Source organism: Macaca nemestrina, chromosome 2 (genome assembly GCF_043159975.1).
Source record: "Macaca nemestrina isolate mMacNem1 chromosome 2, mMacNem.hap1, whole genome shotgun sequence".
NCBI lineage: Eukaryota > Metazoa > Chordata > Mammalia > Primates > Cercopithecidae > Macaca > Macaca nemestrina.
In genome coordinates, this window is record NC_092126.1 from 189,403,689 (window position 1) to 189,420,957 (window position 17,269).

Consider the following 17,269-nt stretch of genomic DNA (forward strand, 5'->3'; position numbering starts at 1 on the left):
AAAATGTTTTAGTACCAATTTTGTCATTTTTCCTTTATTATTGCTGAAACAGTTTGTAACTACTGGCCTATAAAAGGAAAATCAAATAAAGAGAAGTGTCAAGAAAGCAAACAACAGATCAATATGCCAACAATAAGGCTACGAAACAGAAAAAGAAGAGGACTAATTTCCCCAGGTCACATCCATAAATTATATTCTTACCTTCTTAAAATACAAACTGTAATGTTTTAAATGCCCAAATATTTATTCTGAATTTGTAATATTTGAGCTTATCTACAATTATAATGTGTGAATGTGTCCACATAAATGTACAATTTACTGAAGACCCAAGGCCACTTCTAATTGACTTGGCAAAGCACTGGGAATTAAAAAAAAAAAAAGATTGTACTCAATTAGAGACAAACTGGACACCGACAAAATGAAAAAACAAAATAAGCTACAGAAAAACAGGATTTCCCACAATATACCACTATTTAATTATAAAACACAGATTTAAAAGTTTAATAAAATACTGCCTTGCTCAAAGTTTGACAGACTCTTTAGGTTAAAAAAAAAATTAAGTACATAGACTAAGACGAAACCCTTAGAAATTATCGAAACTGTGTCATTCTTGCTTATCTACATAACTTCTTTTTTGTATTTCCCAAATTACCATTAAATCTACATACCTTCTGTTTTGCTGCCTGAGTCACATTACTTCACCCAGATATTAAAAAATCATTACCATGATACCACTATTACACCTAACAAAATTAACAGTAAGTCTTCAATATTACTCGATTTACTCAATATTCTCCAGTATCATTTTACAAGCGTTATGTTTAAATTCAGATCCAATATGCATTACTTATCACTTACCTCTTTTTGAATCCGTATTACACCTGCCCTCCCCGCTACCACCCCCACAACTCTTTTCCTCCCATGACATTTATTTGTAATTTTTCTTTAGAATTTCCCATATTTGGGATTTGGCTAATACCTTCCTTATACACTTATTTAACATACCTATCCTGTATTTCCCATATCTGGTGGTAAGAAGCTGGATGAGTTTCAGATGAAATCTTTCTGGCAAGCATATTTCGTAGGTGGTGCTTGTATTCAAGGAGGCATAAAATATCACTTTTATATAATGTCCTGTTTTAGTGGTATAGAATTATGGGATTTACATTTAGCCTGATCCATCCAAAATAAAGTTCTTGATTAATCTTTCACTTAATGATTTTAGCAGCCATTGATGACCTTTACTTAATTCTATTATTTTACCAAAGTTTATGAAACAATAACTTTTCTAGTTCCACATTCCTTCTGCATTTACTAGCAGGATTCTTGCTAAAAAAAAAAAAAAAAAAGCTTTCACCAACTACTTGGTTGACTCTTAAAACTCACAAAGTCAAGATAAATGTTTGATCCCTTGCCCTTATTTCCTAATTGTCAAAATAATGCATTGATGGCATAGCAACCTCCGAAGGTAATCAGGTTAATTTAAAAAAAAATCCTATAAATTTAAAGATTATTAGTGCAGTTTTGTTATGTAAACGTATTGCATAGTGGTGATATATTGCATAGTGGTGAGGTCTGGGCTTTCAGTGTAACCACAAGCTTAATAATGTGCATTATAGACATTAATTTCTCATCTCTAACTCCCCTTCCACCCTCCCACCCGTCCAAGTCTCCAATGTCTATTAATCCACACTCCATGTCAATGTGCACACATTATTTAACTTCCACTTATAAGTGAGAACATGCTATAGTTAACTGTTTCTGAATTATTTCACTTCAAAAAATGACCTCCAGCTCCATCCACGTTGCTGGAAAACACATGTTTTTTTAAATAGTTGAGAGTATTCCATTGTATGTATGTACAAAACACACACACACACACACACACACACACACATTTTCTTTAATCATCCATGGAAGGACATTTAGGTTGACTCCGTATCTTTGCTACTGTGAATAATGCTGTGATAAACATCTGAGTTCAGATATCTTTTCTTGTATAATAATTTCTTTTCCTTTGGATAGGTACCCAGTAGTGAGGCTGCAAGACTGAATGGTAGTTCTTTTTTTAGCTCTTTAAGAAATCTCCATACTGGCCGGGCGAGGTGGTTTATGCCTGTAATTCCAGCACTTTGGGAGGCCCGATCACAAGGTCAAGAGAGTGAGACCATCCTGGCTAACACGGTGAAACCCTGTCTCTACTAAAAATACAAAAAATTAGCCGGGCGTGGTAGCAGGGGCCTGTAGTCCCAGCTACTCGGGAGACAGAGGCAGAAGAATGGCGTGAACCCAGGAGGCAGAGCTTGTAGTGAGCCGAGATCGCACCACTGCACTCCAGCCTGGGCGACAGAGCGAGACTCCGTCTCAAAAAAAAAAAAATCTCTGTATTGTTTTCCATAGTGATTGTACTAATTTACATTCCAAGAATGTATAAGCATTCCCTTTTCTACACAATCTCGCGAACATCTGTTATTTTTTAACTTTTTTGTAACAGCTAAAACTTCTGACTGGTGTGAGATGGTATTTCATTGTGGTTTTAATCTGCATTTCTCTGATGATTAGGGATATTGAGCATTTTTTCATATGCTTCTTGGCTATCTGTGTGTCTTCTTTTGAAAAATGACTATTCATGTCTTTTGCACATTTTTAATGGAGTTTTTTGTTATGTGGTGTTGTTGTTGATTTCTTTGTAAATTTTCGATATTAGTCCCCTCTAGGATGAATAGTTTGCAAATATTTTCCCTCATTCTGCAGGCTGTTTGCTCCGTTGATTACTTCTTTTGCTGTGCAGAAGTTTTTGCTTAATAATTAAGTCCCATTTGTCTATTCCTGGTTTTGTTGCTTTTGCTTTTGAGGTCTTAGTCATGAATTCTTTGCCTAGACCAATGTCCAGAAGAGTTTCATCAAAGTTTTCTTCTAGTATTTTTCAGGTCTTACCCGTAAGTCTTTAATCCACCTGAGTTAATTTTTGTAGATGGTGGGAGACAGGATTCCAGTTTCATTCTCCTGCATATGGCAATCCACTTTTCCCAGCATCACTGTACCCATCATCTGGATTCTCTATTCTTTTCCACTCATCTATTCATGTATTTTTATACCAGTACCATGCTACTTTGGTTACAGTAACCTTGTAATATAATTTAAAGTCAGATAAGATGCCTCCAGCTTTGTTCTTTTTGCTTAGGACTGCTTTGGCTATTTGGGCTTTTTGGTGCTTCTTCTTATTTTGAGAGGCATCATTATGAACTAATTTGTTTCAGTTATTGCTCTTTTTAAGGCTCAAAGGTACCCATTTTGAGGCGGTGGGAGTCCCCTTCAGGTCGGCTCTTGGACCCTTTTGGTACAACTCCAACAGTCTTTGATAGCTTCTTTGTGTTCCACTATCAAACAAGGTTCCAGACTCGCAATCATCCATTTCCCTAAGAAGCCTTGATCTTTTCAGTGGAAAATGGCATTTTAAAGACCAAAACCTAGGAGTTATACATTTGCTATTGACTTACTACTGCTTCTAGGCCCTTTCAGTGCACAAAGCTAGGAAATAGAAAAAAAATCTAATCGTGCATTCATGCTGATTTTTTTCATTTCAAATCAACTACCAAGTTTCACTGAGCTTCTTAAATCTTGTTTTTGTTTATTTCTTTGAGACAGGGTCTCACTCTGTTGCCCAGGCTGAAGTGCAGAGGTGTGATGTCAGCCTCTACCTCCCAGGCTCGAGCCATCCTCCCACCTCAGCCTCCCAAGTAGCTGGGACTACAGGCGCATACCACTATGCCCAGCTAGTGTTCGAATGTGTTTTTTTTTTTTTTAATTTTATTTTAGCAGAGATGGGGTTTCACTATGTTTCCCAGTCTGGTCTCAAACTCCTAGGCTCAAACAATCCTCCTGCCTCAGCCTCCTAAAGTACTGGGATTACAGGCATGAGCCACTGTGCCCAGCCTTAGATCTTATTTGTATCTCTTTTTACTTATGCTGAAAACTACAGTTTCTAATAATATTATTTGTTTTATCCAACTACATATAGGAATTTCAACATAATAATATCAATATTTTTACTAAATATAAGACTACTAAGTGCAGGTTAACATATCTCTGTAATTATTTTTGTCTCTACGCTATATCCCACTACAGATGCAGAGTCAATAATATTGTTTTAAAATTACTTAAAACAATACTTCTCTGTGTAGTTTTGCCATCACCTAGATATATACCTAGGTTCATTTCTTTCTAGGTGCTTTTGCATTTTACAGATAGTTTGTGTATTTGTTTTAAGATTTAATTTCTAAAATATTTATATTGGCCAGGTGTCGTGGCTGACGCCTGTAATCTCAGCACTTTTGGGAGGCCGAGGCGGGTGGATCATTTGTCAGGGGTTCAAGACCAGCTTGGCCAACATGGTGAAACCCTGTCTTTACTAAAAATACAGGAAAAAAAAAAAAAATGAGCCAGGCGTGGTGGTGCGCACCTGTAATCCCAGCTACTCGGGAGGCTGAGGCATGAGAATTTCTTGAACCCAGAAGGCAGGGGTTGCAGTGAGACGAGATTGTGCCACTGCACTCCAGCCTGGGTGACAGAGTGAGACCCTGTCTCAAAAAATAAAAATAAAAAAAAATTTATATGGTTCTAAATTCAGAATTATAAAAACAAGGTACAATCAGAAGAACTATTTGCCATCTCTTTGCCTTTTCCTTCCCTTCTCCTATAGGTAACCATTTTCATTCGTGTTTAGTTCATCCTCCCATTATTTCTTTTTGAAAATATAAACAAGCATATGGAGAAAATGGTATTTTAAGGACCATAATTTGGGCACTATAGATATTCAATGCTATTGACTGTTTATGTATTTGTGTATATATACAATATTTATATCTACCCTTCCTTTCTTCCTAAAAGTTAGCGTATTTTATTTATATATATATATATATATATATATATATTCTTACGCAGCATGCTTTTAACAGAAAGGTAAATTTTGAAAGTACCCTGAAGCAGTATAACAAAATCTTCATTATTTTTTATAATTGCAAAATGCTTCCCTTTGAATGTTTCATTATTTACTCAGCCAGTTCTATGCTGAAGGACTTTTGTGTTTCCAGTGTATTGTTTTTACAAAGAGTGCTATAAAAAGTAGGTGTGCAAAGGAGTTATTTCTTATTTTGAGTACAGATTCCAGGAAGTAGAACTATTAAAACAAAGAATAAATATAAATGTGATTGCCCGGGCGTGGTGGCTCCATCTATAATCCCAGAACTTTGGGAGGCTGAGGCAGGTGGATCACCTGAGGTCAGGAGTTCGAGACTAGCCTGGCAAACATGGTAAAACCCCATTTCTACAAAAAAATTAGCTGTAATCCCAGCTACTCAGGGGCCTCAGGCAGCAGAATTGCTTGAACCCAGGAGGCAGAGGTTGCAGTGAGCCAAGATCATACCACTGCACTCCAGCCTGGGCTACAAGAACGAGACTCCTTCTCAAAAAATAAAAATAAAAATAAAAATAAAAATTATATATATATATATACACACACATACATACATATATATATATATAAATGATTTTGATAGATACAGCAATGTCCTTCTTGCCCTCAAACAGTAACAAGTCAGGTAGAAAAAAATGGGTCTGAAATTTGGTAGTACAAGAGAGATTTTCATTTCTAATTCTTCCTATAAACATTTCCCTCTGGTATAAATTAATTTTGAGTTGTTATATTGACAAAATAAAAGATTTAACATATATTGCTGGATAACTTTAGTTCTATATAAAATTTATTTTAAAATAAAAACAGCAGGCATAATAAAAAGTAACAAAAAAAAAAATTAAAAGTAAAGTGGGATGAATGGTTTACAGACATGAGCTCTTTCCTGGATGTTTCCCTTCTGAAATTCTATGATTTTATGAGCTAAGCTCTTATGGGACTTTCTAAAATAGGACAGATTTCAACCATGTTAAAGTAAATGGAATAAAAAAAGCCTTTACACCAAGCTTCTTTTCATTCCTATTTAATTCTATATTTTTAGCAAGTTTTGATATCTATAGAAAAGAAAGTAACCTTTGTTTAAATACAAATCCTTTTTCTTAGAATAATATATTACATATATAACGTACGACTAAATTTGCAGATCCAATGCCAAATACTCTACGTAGGCAGTTTAACGAGGACTTCCTGTTACCAACTAACTCCAATGAAAATGATCTTCCTTTAATCTAAAGAACAGGCATCTAACAGGCAGAACCGGATTCTCCAGGTGTGAAGTAAGCAATCTATTTTCACTTGCTATTAACAGCAAAAGTACAACTTTATCTCTTATTTGACTTCATTATTTGGCTTTCAATTAACAACATGAAAACTATACAGAAATTAGCCTGTGCCCTATAAGATAGAGATTTAGATAATTTGCTCAAAACATTACATGAGATGTTCCGATTTTCTCCCAAAGGCAGGACTCCAACACGGCAGGTGGAAAACCAACAAAAGGAAGAAGACAGAAAGGTAAATAAACGACTCTTTTTTGTACCTTTTAATATGAGGTATCCATAGACTGAAATCTGGTTATGCTGGTACATTTAAAAATCGCTCAACAAATAATGAGGGTTACTTGTTTTACTCAGATTTGGACAGGGGTACCGGTAGCTGATTTGTTCACATATATTACTGACATGCTGACTGGGATCTGGGTATAAAGCTCTTGAAAACAGACTACTGTAATAAAAATCAACTTCAGAGAAAAGAAAAATTTTTTAAGTCTTTTAAAAAGTAAGTTCTCATTTTAGAAATACTAGAAAGTCAGATGTAAAAACAAACCTAAAATTATTTCTTTTATAGACACTATGAATGTGCTTACTTCAGAGAACATTTTTATATTTAACTCTGAAAAGCAGCTTATACCCAAATTTGACACATACATATAACCTTAAAAATCTGAGATAATTTGCTATAATGGTCTTAATTGCTTCATTGTTGTTTACTAGACTCTCCTAAAATTTAAAAAATTAGAAAATAATCTTGTGAAAGGGCTACCATAAAATATCGAAGTACTTACTAACCTTTATAATATTTCAATTAGTACATTAAAAATACTTAAGTTACACCATTTAACATAAGGGTTACCATTTAATTGATAGCTTGAAAAATTTAAATCAGCATCATTTAAATACAACCTATGTAGACAGGTTAGATACTTTCAAAGTTATAATTGTTACTATGTTAGAATTTAATAAACATTCCATTTCAAATCAAAATAATAATGACTTTTTTATGTATTTTAAAAGTGGACTTGAGAATTGGCCATATAATACCTAGAACACATCATCTTCATAGCTATGCAGTTTTAAATGTAATATAAAAATCATTTTATGTATGTACAGGTTACTTAAATCAGATAAAAGTTCAAAAATTATACAAGTCTTATATTTAAACAAAATGATCTTAATATGTTGTTAAACAAGTTAATTCAATAACTTATTTACACTAAATAAAAAGTAGGAAAAAAGCTTTGAAAGCTTATATTGCAAAAAAAAGAGTCAGATAATTCAAAATTAGACAATATATGCAATTTGTATTTTTTTTAGTTTTTAGAAACTACTATTTGGCCCTCACTTTAGCAGTCAAAGAGGTTAACATTACAGTAAGATCCTCTGCTTTCACTTGCACTAGAAAAATGTTGCAAGTTGACTTCATATACAAAAGCAACAGAATATTGTTTTCTCTTGGGTAAAAACTGGTCACATTTCTTGAAATGTTTTATTTAATCATTACAGTCACTATCAAAAGAAATGGCCTTTTTAAAAAATCTATAAATACACTAAGTATCTATCCCAGGGCACATTTCTTAAAGTACTAGGTAATTTTTACTCATGTTTCTGTTTCTAGGGATTTTCAGTGTCTGTAATAGGGCAGAGAACCTTGTATTTGAGTTGAGTCGCACCAGTTTACTTTTCTATTTCCCAGAACAAGTTGTCAAAGCTGATTATCACACATACGAGTTATTGTTCTTTCTTTTTTAAATATAATGTTTAAGTTCACAGATATAGTTCTTGCTAGTAAAATCCAAAACTATAAAGCAATGCTGTTACACATAATAAAAGATGATTCATATTTGTATATAATTCTTCCAACGTAATAAATTTAAGGTACAGAGTAGACTGCATAAAAGAGTAATTTCATCAATTTCACCTAGTCTAAGCAATTAAATGATTTCACAACTAGGAGCTTCATATTTTATGCTTATATGATTCCCGTCCTTGCATGTTTTAAATTCTAATATGCATGTTTGTCTTACTTTGCCTCATATTCTAATTAATGAAGATATAAGATCAATAAATTGGATAGTTATACATATAGTTATGAGTATGTAACTACTAGAAAATGCAATTTATATATAGCATATAAACAGATCTGAGTACCTATCTTAAGTCAATTTCTACACAGATGAACAAGGATTCAGGGAAACATTCTCAATTATGTTAATTCTGTAAAGGTAAGCAACTATGACTTCAGTCAAAATGCACAGATACAGAAGTTACTCCCTCTTTCTGTAAACATACAGAATTTGATGTAATCATAAGTTTAAAAAAGACAAATTTTAAAACAACATCACTAAATTTTAGAGTAAAAAAGAGAAGTTTTCAGGTGCCAGAAATGATGAGGAAACATACTTAAAGCCAAAATGAAGAGTAGTAATTAAACCTAATTCCACTGGGCAAACACTTTACCTTAAAGCTGAGGTTTAGAGTTTGCTGCATTACAGGGAACTAAAACTGAGCTTCCTAGATGAAGCAGTTAACTAGGAATAATACAACATAATCTGTATACAAAGACAGGAATAACTCTGTTGACTCACCCAGGATTATAGCAGGAAGTGAGATCCACTTAGGCTACAAAAATCACTAGAGAAAAATAAGGCCTACATTCTCCTACCTGTGCTATAAAGAGCAAACTCCATGGGGCGTTGGTAGTCACAATCAAAAAAATAGCCTCAATGTATCCATAATTTATCAGGACACTTAGAGCATTCTTGTATAACTCCTCAATGAAGCTAGGCTACTGACGAATTTCACTAAATACACTTGCCCACCTTTAACAGAGTGGCCACCAGTCAGTGACCACAGCAAACATAGGAAATTACTCCTAAGAAACTAGAAATAACCTAATTATGTAAAGGATCTTTCACATAAATATTCTCTAAATGTTCAAAAGAAATACAGGCATAGGATTCATTAACCAAGACAAACACAGTATAACCTTTATAGCTCACTTTAAACATCATTTCCATAATATGCATGCCATGATGTATAACACTGAAAGGAAACCCGATTCTATTTCCATGTTTTGCCTTGAATATCAATAATGTATACAGATCTAAAAAGAAAGCAGGATATTTTCTTGTTTTTTGCTTGTAAATTTGTTAAGATTAATAAATACAAAGGACATATTAATATATTTTAAAGGGCTCCTTAAAGTACCTTTTATTCAAATATAAAAGTGTGGTGCTTGTTCAGGGAATATTACATGAATAAAAATCCAGGAAAAAACAACCTTTATACAGGTCAGACTCCAATATCCTGCTTTCCAAAATCAGTGGCAGTAAAATGCACCTTCTCAAAGGCACTTCACAGGAAAATTTACCTTCCCAAAGGCCTGTGTACACTGTGCTCCAATATCAATTTGAAATATCGTCTATTTCTTAAAATATTTTAAAACTATGATGCTTTAGAAAAAAGCTTTTGATTACTTTATTTCTAATTTTTTAAAAAAGAGGCTGGGTAGGCCGGGCGCGGTGGCTCACGCCTGTAATCCCAGCACTTTGGGAGGCCAAGGCGGGCGGATCACAAGGTCAGGAGATGGAGACCACGGTGAAACCCCGTCTCTACTAAAAAAAAAAATACAAAAAAAATTAGCCGGGCGCGGTTGTGGGCGCCTGTAGTCCCAGCTACTTGGGAGGCTGCGGCAGGAGAATGGCGTGAACCCGGGAGGCGGAGCTTGCAGTGAGCCGAGATCGCGCCACTGCACTCCAGCCTGGGCGACAGAGCGAGACTCCGTCTCAAAAAAAAAAAAAAAAAAAAAAAGAGGCTGGGTATACTGGCTCACGCCTATAATCCCAGCACTTTAGGAGGTTGAGGCGGGAAGACTGCTTGAGCCCAGGAGTTCGAGATCAGCCTGGGCAACATAGCGAGACCTCATCTTTACAAAAAATTTTAAAAAAATCAGCCAAGCACAGTGGCATGCAACTTTAGTCCCAGCTACTCGGGAGGCTGAGGGGGAAGGATCGCTTGAGTCTGGGAGGTAGAGGCTGCAGTGAGCCGCAATTAAGCCACTGTACTCTAGCCTGGGTGATAGAGTGAGATGGTATCTCAAAAACAAAACAAAGCAACACACCCAGAAAATGAGAAAGATCTTTCCAGTCATAAAACCATTCGAGGGAGTTGTTTCAGGATTTGTTCCAAACCATGCAATCAAGGAGAAAGTTCAAGACGTAGTTCTTGAGGAATGTGAAAATTAAAGATTGTTAAAATCTACTGAGCCATTGTATAAATATAGGACTTAATTTTCATGAATACAAAATCAAAATCTTTTGTTTGATGCCACTTTCTCTTTCTCTCTCCTCTGAGCTTCTAACACTGTTAGTCTTTCTTTTTTAGGGGTGCAAGTCAGTTAAAAAAAAATAATGCAGCAACTAGCACTTCAGCTATATATGCTGTAGCTTTAAGAATTCATAGTCAAGGTAGAAGGATCTCTTGAGGCTAGGAGTTCAAGACCAGCCTGGACAACAAAGTGAGATCCTTTCTCTATTAATTTATTAATTAATTTTTAAAAAATAATTCATAGTGACAAGCTAGTATAAGAGATCTGGTTAGATGACTATGACTTGAATCAGAAGAAAATATAAGAATCCCAATCTCCATATAGTACCAAAGATAAAATTCACTATTTCTTAGAGAGACTTTCTGTAAACATAAGTCTGTGAGATCCAAATTATTTTTCTTCTTTTATAGTGTAAAGTGATCAGTTTGGTCTGATTATATTAAAGAGCCTAATAAAGCTTCAAACAACAACATTACTTTAGAAACTATACGCTATATTATCTCCTGCTGAAGTTTTTCTTTTAAATAGATATAGTATGTATATTAGTAACATAACACAGTATTTGATATAGATAAACATTATTTGTGTGTATTTCACTAGGATAAACAATTTCTACTAAATACACAATAGGGAAGAAAACAGATTCGCAATCAAGTAGACATGCCTAAACGAAGCCTCTGCCACCTTTCAATTGTGTGGCCTTAAGCAAGTCACTTTAAAACTCCCCTTATTTGGACACTGCTTTTCTTGGACTGGACTGCTTCTTTAATTTTCTTAATGTCTGAAAGGCCACGAAAATAATACAAAGAAAATGGAGAAAATAAAGTTATTAAAGAAATTATTTTTAAAAAAGCAAGTCCCTAAATACATGAGTTTGTAGGTTGAAAAGACCAACTAAATGTTTACCAAATAAATGCATCAAGACCTACCCCAGATCACATTATTATGAAATTTCAGAACACCAGGAATATGAAAAGAAAAAGTCAAGAATTTCATGAAAGGAAATATAAAACCCAGTCTACAAAATATCAGAAAACAGAGGGCAGAATATTCAGGGGTAACAAAACTAGAAGACGTAGTAACAAAACTTTCAAAATTTTGAGGGAATATAATTTCAAACTGAAAATTTTATCCAAAGAAAATACAGTATTCAAGTATAGGACACAATAAAAATATTTTCAGTAATGCAAATTATCATTGCATTTATATTTTGAAAAGAAGCTATAGTACGCTCCCTAATCAAGGAGATAAACCAAGAAAGGTGAGGAACTGGAAATCAAAAAGAGAGAACAGACAAGAGGAAAAGAAAATTCTAACACAATCAGATTACATTAGAAGTTCCAGGAAAGGAGCCTCAAAAGATGAATAAAATGAAATAAAACAAAACTATATACAGTCTATATTTAAATATGTCAAGAAGATATTTTCAATTCACTTCAGCTTTAGAATGAATTAGTGATGCATATGTACAAAATTAAGCAGGTGAAAAACTTTGGTAATTAATATTTTTTAAAAAAATTTAAATGTTATATGTTTCTTGATCTATGTGATAGTTACATGGATGTATTTACTTTGTGAAAAATCATCATAATATACCTTTATGTTTTGGGGACTTTCTGTACATGTACAAATACGTCAACAAGAAGTTTTCTTAAATATATTCATCTTCTATCTCTATCCATTGAAAAAACTTAGAAATAATTTAAAAAATTATTTGAGAAAGGAAATATAGCCACAGTACCTTAGGTGACTCACATATAAATAGTATTTGGGTAGTCATAATAATGTAAACACAAAATATTGATTAACCAAAATTTGTGATATAACTGTATTAAAAGGGTAAAGCTGAGGGAGGATGGGGGTATGAGAGAAGATTAAATCTACATCTTCCATAGAAGAAATTCAATATAATAACTAAAAACAAAAAAGCAGCCAGGTGTGGTGGCTCACGCCTGTAATCCCAGCACTTTGGGAGGCTGAGGCGGGTGGATCACTTGAGGTCAGGAGTTCAAGACCAGCTGGCCAACATGGTGAAACCCCGTCTTTATTAAAAATACAATAAATAGCTGGGCGTGGTGGCAGGAGCCTGTAATTTCAGACACTCAGGAGGCTGAGGCAGGAGAATCACTTGAACCTGGGAGGAGGAAGTTGCAGTGAACTGAGATCACATCATTGCACTCCAGCCTGGGCAACAAGAGCAAAACTCTGTCTCAAAAAAAATGAAATAAAATAAAATAAAACTGAAGAAGCAAAAATACCTACACATGCAAATTACCTAGAAATAGGAGTTTAGACGCAACATGTAGCTAAGGAGCTGAAAATGACTGCCTTTATGACTGCCTTTAAGGAATGGAGAATTGGAAAGGGGATGTGGTAGGGAAGGCAAGGGTCAGATATATACCTTTAGAAGCTTTGACATGACTTGATTTGTTAACCTGTGTACATGCATTATTAATTTGAGGGAAAAATAACATTTTTAAAAAGCTTATTTAAAAAGTTTATGGCTACATTAAATGTGACATGATATCTTCAACACTTTGGGGAATAATTTATTTTCAGCATCAATATGGTAATACTAGAAAGAGCTTATAGATAAGGAAGTCATAAATACCACTAAACCAAAAAATGAACACTAGGAAGCTACACAAGATAAATCACTAAGCCAACTTACTTTAACGTCAAATTTTCTCTATACTGAAAAGAAGACTAGTTCTTATCAGATGTATGTAATAAAACATGGATGATAATTCTGCTTTCACAAAGTTGCCACATGGTAAAAAGTTTCCACAATTAATTCCCAATAGTTTTATGTGTCTTTAAGTATCCGTATCAGGATAATTATCAAATATTTTACACAATATTTGGCCAGGAATGGTGGTTCATGCCTGTAATCCCAGCACTTTGGGAGGCTGAGGCGGGCAGATCACTTGAGGTCAGGAGTTCAAGACCATTATGGCCAACATGGTGAAACCTTGTCTCTACTAAAAATACAAAAATTAGCTGGGCATGGTGATGGGCACCTGTAATCTCAGGCACTCGGGAGGCTGACGCAGGAGAATCGCTTTGAACCCAGGAGGTGGAGATTGCAGTGAGCTGAGATCATGACACTGCACTCCAGCCTGAGTGACAGAGCAAGACCATCTCAAAATATACATATATTATATAATATTAAACACAAAAGAAAAAAACAACTTTTTAACACCTAAAATTGGCAATTCTTTCTATATTACCTTCTAATATTCCTCCTGACTAATCTTCCTTTCATAATTTTTCCAGCTCTAGTATCATTCATAGCTTATTTTTTTCCTTGGATCTTACAAAAACACTAGCTTTGGTTAGCTCTACTCTGAAGATGGAGAAACTGTTCCTTGCCAGTAAAGTAAAATAGAGACAATAAAAATATGCAGAGGAAGAGGGGTATGGAATCTCTTTCCAGCTTAGTCCCCTATTATAAATTGTACTGACTGAACTTTTTTACCTTTACTGTAGCAAATCAGTGGCAAAAACAAAACACTACCAGCTATTTGAATTAAATATTTAAAATAGGTAAAATAAATAGTAGAATGCTCTAAGTGCATTTCAGCAACAAAAACTTGCTCTTAAATATTTCCCACCAATACTTAAAATGCTCAGCAATATAGTTATGTGGCAATAAAGTAATGTACCAAATGTTTCTGAATAAACTTTTAATATCTATAAAACACCTTTTTCTGACAAAAACAGATTTCAAGGTCTTATCCCTTGTGAGGCTCTTTTCCCAACCACTTAACTGACCTAATTGCCTCTTTTCAGAACTCACCCTAGACGATCTCTCTAACACCACTGAAAAAGCTTCACAGCATAGTAAAGCTATGCTATACTATGGTGAAGTTACTATGCTCTAGTATGCTATAGTATAGTAACACATACTCTGCTATAGTAAAGAGTTGAGTCCTTCAAACTATACTGCCAGAATCTGAATCTCAACTCTACCACTAGCTGACAACATGGTTCAATTACTAAAGCTGAGATCTTAATTTCATTATCTATAGAATAGAGATCATGACAATACTTGTTCTTATAAGAACATACAACACACTTAGAACAGTGCCTGGCACATATTAAGAGCTCAAGTAAATCTAAGATATCAAGATCTCAACATAAGAACTCAAGTAAATATAAGACTCATCAGGTGTTGGGAAAGAATAAAGACCCTCTACTTTCTCCTCCAAATATTAACTCTATGAGGTACCAGAATGAATAAAAACCCTTGACTTCATGGAGTTAATATTGGGAGGAGAAAGTAGACAATTAAGTTAACATAAATAAGTAAAATATATGGTATGTTAAATAGTGAAAAATGCTAAGAAAAACAAAGCTGGGAAGGGCCAGAGAGTTGAGAGAAGGTATAGTCCAAGATAGGGTGACCAAGAACATCCTAACTCAGAGAGTGACATTTCAGTAAGGACTGGGTTGGAGAAATATGTCACATACTACATGGGAAAGAACACTTCAAATAGAAGAGAAGGCAAGTGCCAAGGCCCTAAAGCCAGATGGTGCCAGATTTGTGTGAGAACCACAAGGACAGTGAGACTGAAGCAGAGCAAGGGAGAGTTGTAGGAGATGAGGTCAGAGGGGTGACAGGAGGGTGAAGTCATTGTGGAGCTTTGTAGGCTGTAGTTTTTCCTCTAAGAGATAATGCCAAAGGAGGATTTTAGGCACAGAAATGACATGGTCTGACCTACATTTTAACTCTGAATTCTGTGTTAAGACCAAAGGTTTGTGGTGGGGGCAGTTTGGGGGTAGTTGGTACAAAAAGGAAACAAGGAGAACACTTAGGAGACTACTGTGACGATCAAGATGAAAAGTAACAGGGACTTGGCTGGGCGCAGTGGCTCATGCTTATAATCCCAGCACTTTGGGAGTCTGAGAGGGGTGGATCATGAGGTCAGAAGTTGAAGACCAGCCTTAGCAATATGGTGAAACCCTATCTCTACTAAAAATACAAAAATTAGCCAGGCGTGGTGGCGCGTGCCTGTAGTCCCAGCTACTTGGGAGGCTGAGGCAGAAGGATTGAACCCGGCAGATGGAGGTTGCAGTGAGCCAAGATTGTGCCACTGCACTCCAGCCTAGGAAACAAAGCAAGACTCTGTCTCGAAAATAAAAAATAAAAATAACAGGGACTTGAACCAGGGAGATGGTAAGAGGTGGCTAGATCCAAATACATTTTGAAAGAGATGTTGACAAGACTTGCTATGTTTGCATATGAACTGTAGGGGGAAAAAAAAAAAAAGTCAAGAATGACTTCCGGCCAGGCATGGTGGCTCATGCGTATAATCCCAGCACTTTGGGAGGCCGAAGAGGGTGGATCACCTAAGATCAGGAGTTTGTGACCAACCCGGCCAACATGGTGAAACCCTGTCACTAATAAAAATACAAAAATTAGCCGGGCGTAGTGGCACATGCCTGTAGTCTCAGCCACTTGGGAGGCTGAGGCGGGAGAATCACTTGAACCTGGAAGGCGGAGGTTGCAGTGAGCCGAGACTGCGCCACTGCGCTCCAGCCTGGGGGACAGAGCCAGACTCGGTCTCAAAAAACTAACAAACAAAAAGAGACTTCCGAATCTCTGGTCTGAGCAACTGAAAAAACAGAGTGGCCAGAAGAGAGATGGGGCAATTTATGGGTTCAGAGGAAGATTATGAGCTCATTTTGGACAGAGGCATTAAATGCAGCTGTCAGGTAGGTAGTTCTTTAAGAGCAACCTAGACTGGAGATACAAATTTGGGTCATCAGCTTATGAACAGCATTTAATGCCCTGAGACTAAAAAATGATGGATAAAAATAAGACTGAGTCTAAATTCTTCCAATATTTACAGGTGGGGGAGATAAGGAGTGGCCAGGAAAAAGAAAATAGTGATAAAGGAAGAGCCAAAAAGGTAAGGGAAAAAACCAGGAGAAATACTTTTCTTCAAAGTGTTTCAAGAAAAGATTGTGTTCAGTGCTGATGGGTTAAACTCATCAAGTCCTATTGCTTCTACTTCCAAAAACATATCCTAATGGTTCCCATTTACGCCATCTCTATCATTCAAGTCTCTTCTGTGAACTACTCCCACCCACTCCCCAGGAAACTATTCTCTATATAGAAAGCAACAACATCTTTTAAAAATATAAATCAGGGCCAGGCATGGTGGCTCATGCCTGTGATCTTAGCACTCTGGGAGGACAAGGTGGACAGATGGCTTGAGCCCAGGAGTTCAAGACCAGCCTGGACAACATAGGGACACCTTGTTTCAGTTTTAAAAAATTTTAAATTACATATCAAAAAGAAAAAAATATATACAAATCACGTCAATATCCTATTTATCTTTTAACTGTCTTCTACTGCACCTAGAATAAAATCTAAACTCCTTCCTTTGGCCCACAAGCCCTTTATGATGTGGTCCATGCCTACCTTTCTACTTCATTCTTCCCATGTTACTATTCTCATTCCTTTCTATCTACATTCACTTTGTTCTTATGCAGTAATTCTGTTCCTAAAACATATCGGTCTCATTCACTGCCTTGGCACCCCAACTCCTATACCTAGAATATACTCCCTTGGCTCTTCATCTGCCTGGCTTCTCAACATTTAGTCTCACATCTCAAATATCTGCTTAGAGAGACCCTGCCTGATTATTGTATCAAAACCTAAAATTATCCCATTTATCTTTT

The 17,269-nt window shown here is 35.5% G+C and overlaps 2 protein-coding genes across 15 annotated transcripts in view; one reads left to right on the plus strand and one right to left on the minus strand.

The window, feature by feature from the left end:
- Positions 1-17,269, minus strand: part of LOC105477420 (ARF like GTPase 13B) — a 72,394-nt gene that overhangs the window by 18,214 nt on the left and 36,911 nt on the right. For 5 of the 10 annotated variants that reach the window (XM_011733901.3, XM_071092547.1, XM_071092550.1 and 2 more), the window contains one exon: positions 1,006-1,134. The exons of the other annotated variants lie outside the window; for them this stretch is intronic. In XM_011733901.3, the coding sequence (XP_011732203.1) occupies positions 1,006-1,134 (129 nt within the window). The remainder of the gene's footprint in view (positions 1-1,005; positions 1,135-17,269) is intronic. 10 annotated transcript variants of the gene reach the window in all.
- Positions 5,993-17,269, plus strand: part of LOC105477419 (syntaxin 19) — a 40,710-nt gene continuing 29,433 nt past the window's right edge. The window contains exons 1-3 of one of the 5 annotated variants that reach the window (XR_011620415.1): positions 5,993-6,249; positions 6,435-6,487; positions 16,435-16,494. Coding sequence is in view for 1 of the 5 variants with exons in the window: in XM_011733895.3 (XP_011732197.1) it covers positions 6,408-6,487 (80 nt within the window). In the remaining 4 variants the exon portion in view is untranslated. Of the gene's footprint in view, positions 6,488-16,434; positions 16,495-17,269 lie in introns of all 5 variants that reach the window. The other 4 variants (XM_011733896.3, XR_984649.3, XM_011733897.3 and 1 more) reach the window with 4 other exon arrangements.